Here is a 1,263-nt window from a genome sequence, read left to right on the forward strand (position 1 = left end):
AGTTCTTATGTTTCTTTTAGACTATTTAACCAAACCTTCACTGGGACCTTAGCTGAGTTCAGGAAGAGGTTGGGTTTGTCTTATCATGGCCATCAGGATGCTCCTAGGAAGAGCTTTCATTAAAACAAGTAATCTAATACAAATTACACCATTCTGACAAATACAATTTCAATACCCATACTGGGTTTACAAATACATCTTTACACTCTTCAACCAATCTAAGTCCCTTCTATCTATCTCTGGTAGAAGACGTGCTGTAATCCTGCTTTCACTTCTCTTCTGATCTGATTGCTAATAAGCTCCGGTCTTAGGATACATCCCTCCACCCTTGCTTTGTTTCTTTGCATCCAAATGTGATAGTATGTGGCCATAACTATGCACAAAAGAATACCCTTCTTCAGTTGTGAACCATGCCCATTCCCAGCCCAGTGCAAATGATTAGACGTAGGGACAGACAGGCTACACATCTTGCCAATCTCAGAAAATACCCTCCTGCCATAAGTACACTCCTGAAACAAATGAACATGAGTCTCAGGAGCACTACCACATAGCAGGCAGTCTTCATGAGCAGCTATTCCCAGCGCAAATAATTTCACTTTTAGCTGCAAATCTTCTCTAGCAATGAGCCAGCCAATGAATTGATGTCTAGGCAGACACCACCCATTCCAAACATATTGATGCCATTGGACAGACTGAAAGCTATGTCTCACCAGCTCATACCCACTACACATAGTGTATCCTTTGTTGTCAATTAACCACTGACCATTTTGATATCCAGAAGCTAACCTATCTTTAACTCTACAAATGGATTTCCATCCCCAGCTCATGTTCCCACTGGGTTGATATTCCTGCCAGTCAGCTCCTTTCAGATAAATCTGGTTGACCCACTTAACCCACAATCTATTTGGACTATAGTATATCCACCACACTAACTTTCCTATGGCAGCTATGTTCCAGGACTGACTATCCTTAATGCCCAGTCCCCCTTCCTCCTTTGGTGAGCAAACCTTCTCCCAACTCACCATGGGAACCCTAATAAAATCCACACTCCCATCTCATAAGTACTTCTACAAATGGAGTTGAATCTATTAAGCACACCTTTTAGGATGAAGATCATATCTTTACTTTGGCCTACTATTGCACAGACTCCCTACGACCAGAGGAAGGTGGCTCACGTCCATCTTCCCCCAGCCCGTTACTTTCTTCGTCTCGTAGGAGGGACGATCTTTGACCGTCGCGAGCCTAACAACGTTAACAACGTTG

General features: G+C 43.0%; 1 protein-coding gene across 1 annotated transcript; it reads right to left on the reverse strand.

Moving 5' to 3' along the window:
- Positions 1–233: 233 nt before the first annotated feature.
- On the reverse strand, positions 234–1,025 carry LOC141631207 (uncharacterized). The gene has a single exon (XM_074443909.1). The coding sequence runs from the start codon at positions 1,023–1,025 to the stop codon at positions 234–236; it is 792 nt and encodes a 263-aa protein (XP_074300010.1).
- Between the last annotated feature and the right edge of the window lie 238 nt (positions 1,026–1,263).

This window comes from Silene latifolia, chromosome Y, assembly GCF_048544455.1.
Source record: "Silene latifolia isolate original U9 population chromosome Y, ASM4854445v1, whole genome shotgun sequence".
NCBI lineage: Eukaryota > Viridiplantae > Streptophyta > Magnoliopsida > Caryophyllales > Caryophyllaceae > Silene > Silene latifolia.

Excerpts from the sequence above, each read along its gene's own strand:
- LOC141631207 (XM_074443909.1), bottom strand. The coding sequence starts at position 1,025 with ATGGTGAGTTGGGAGAAGGTTTGCTCACCAAAGGAGGAAGGGGGACTG.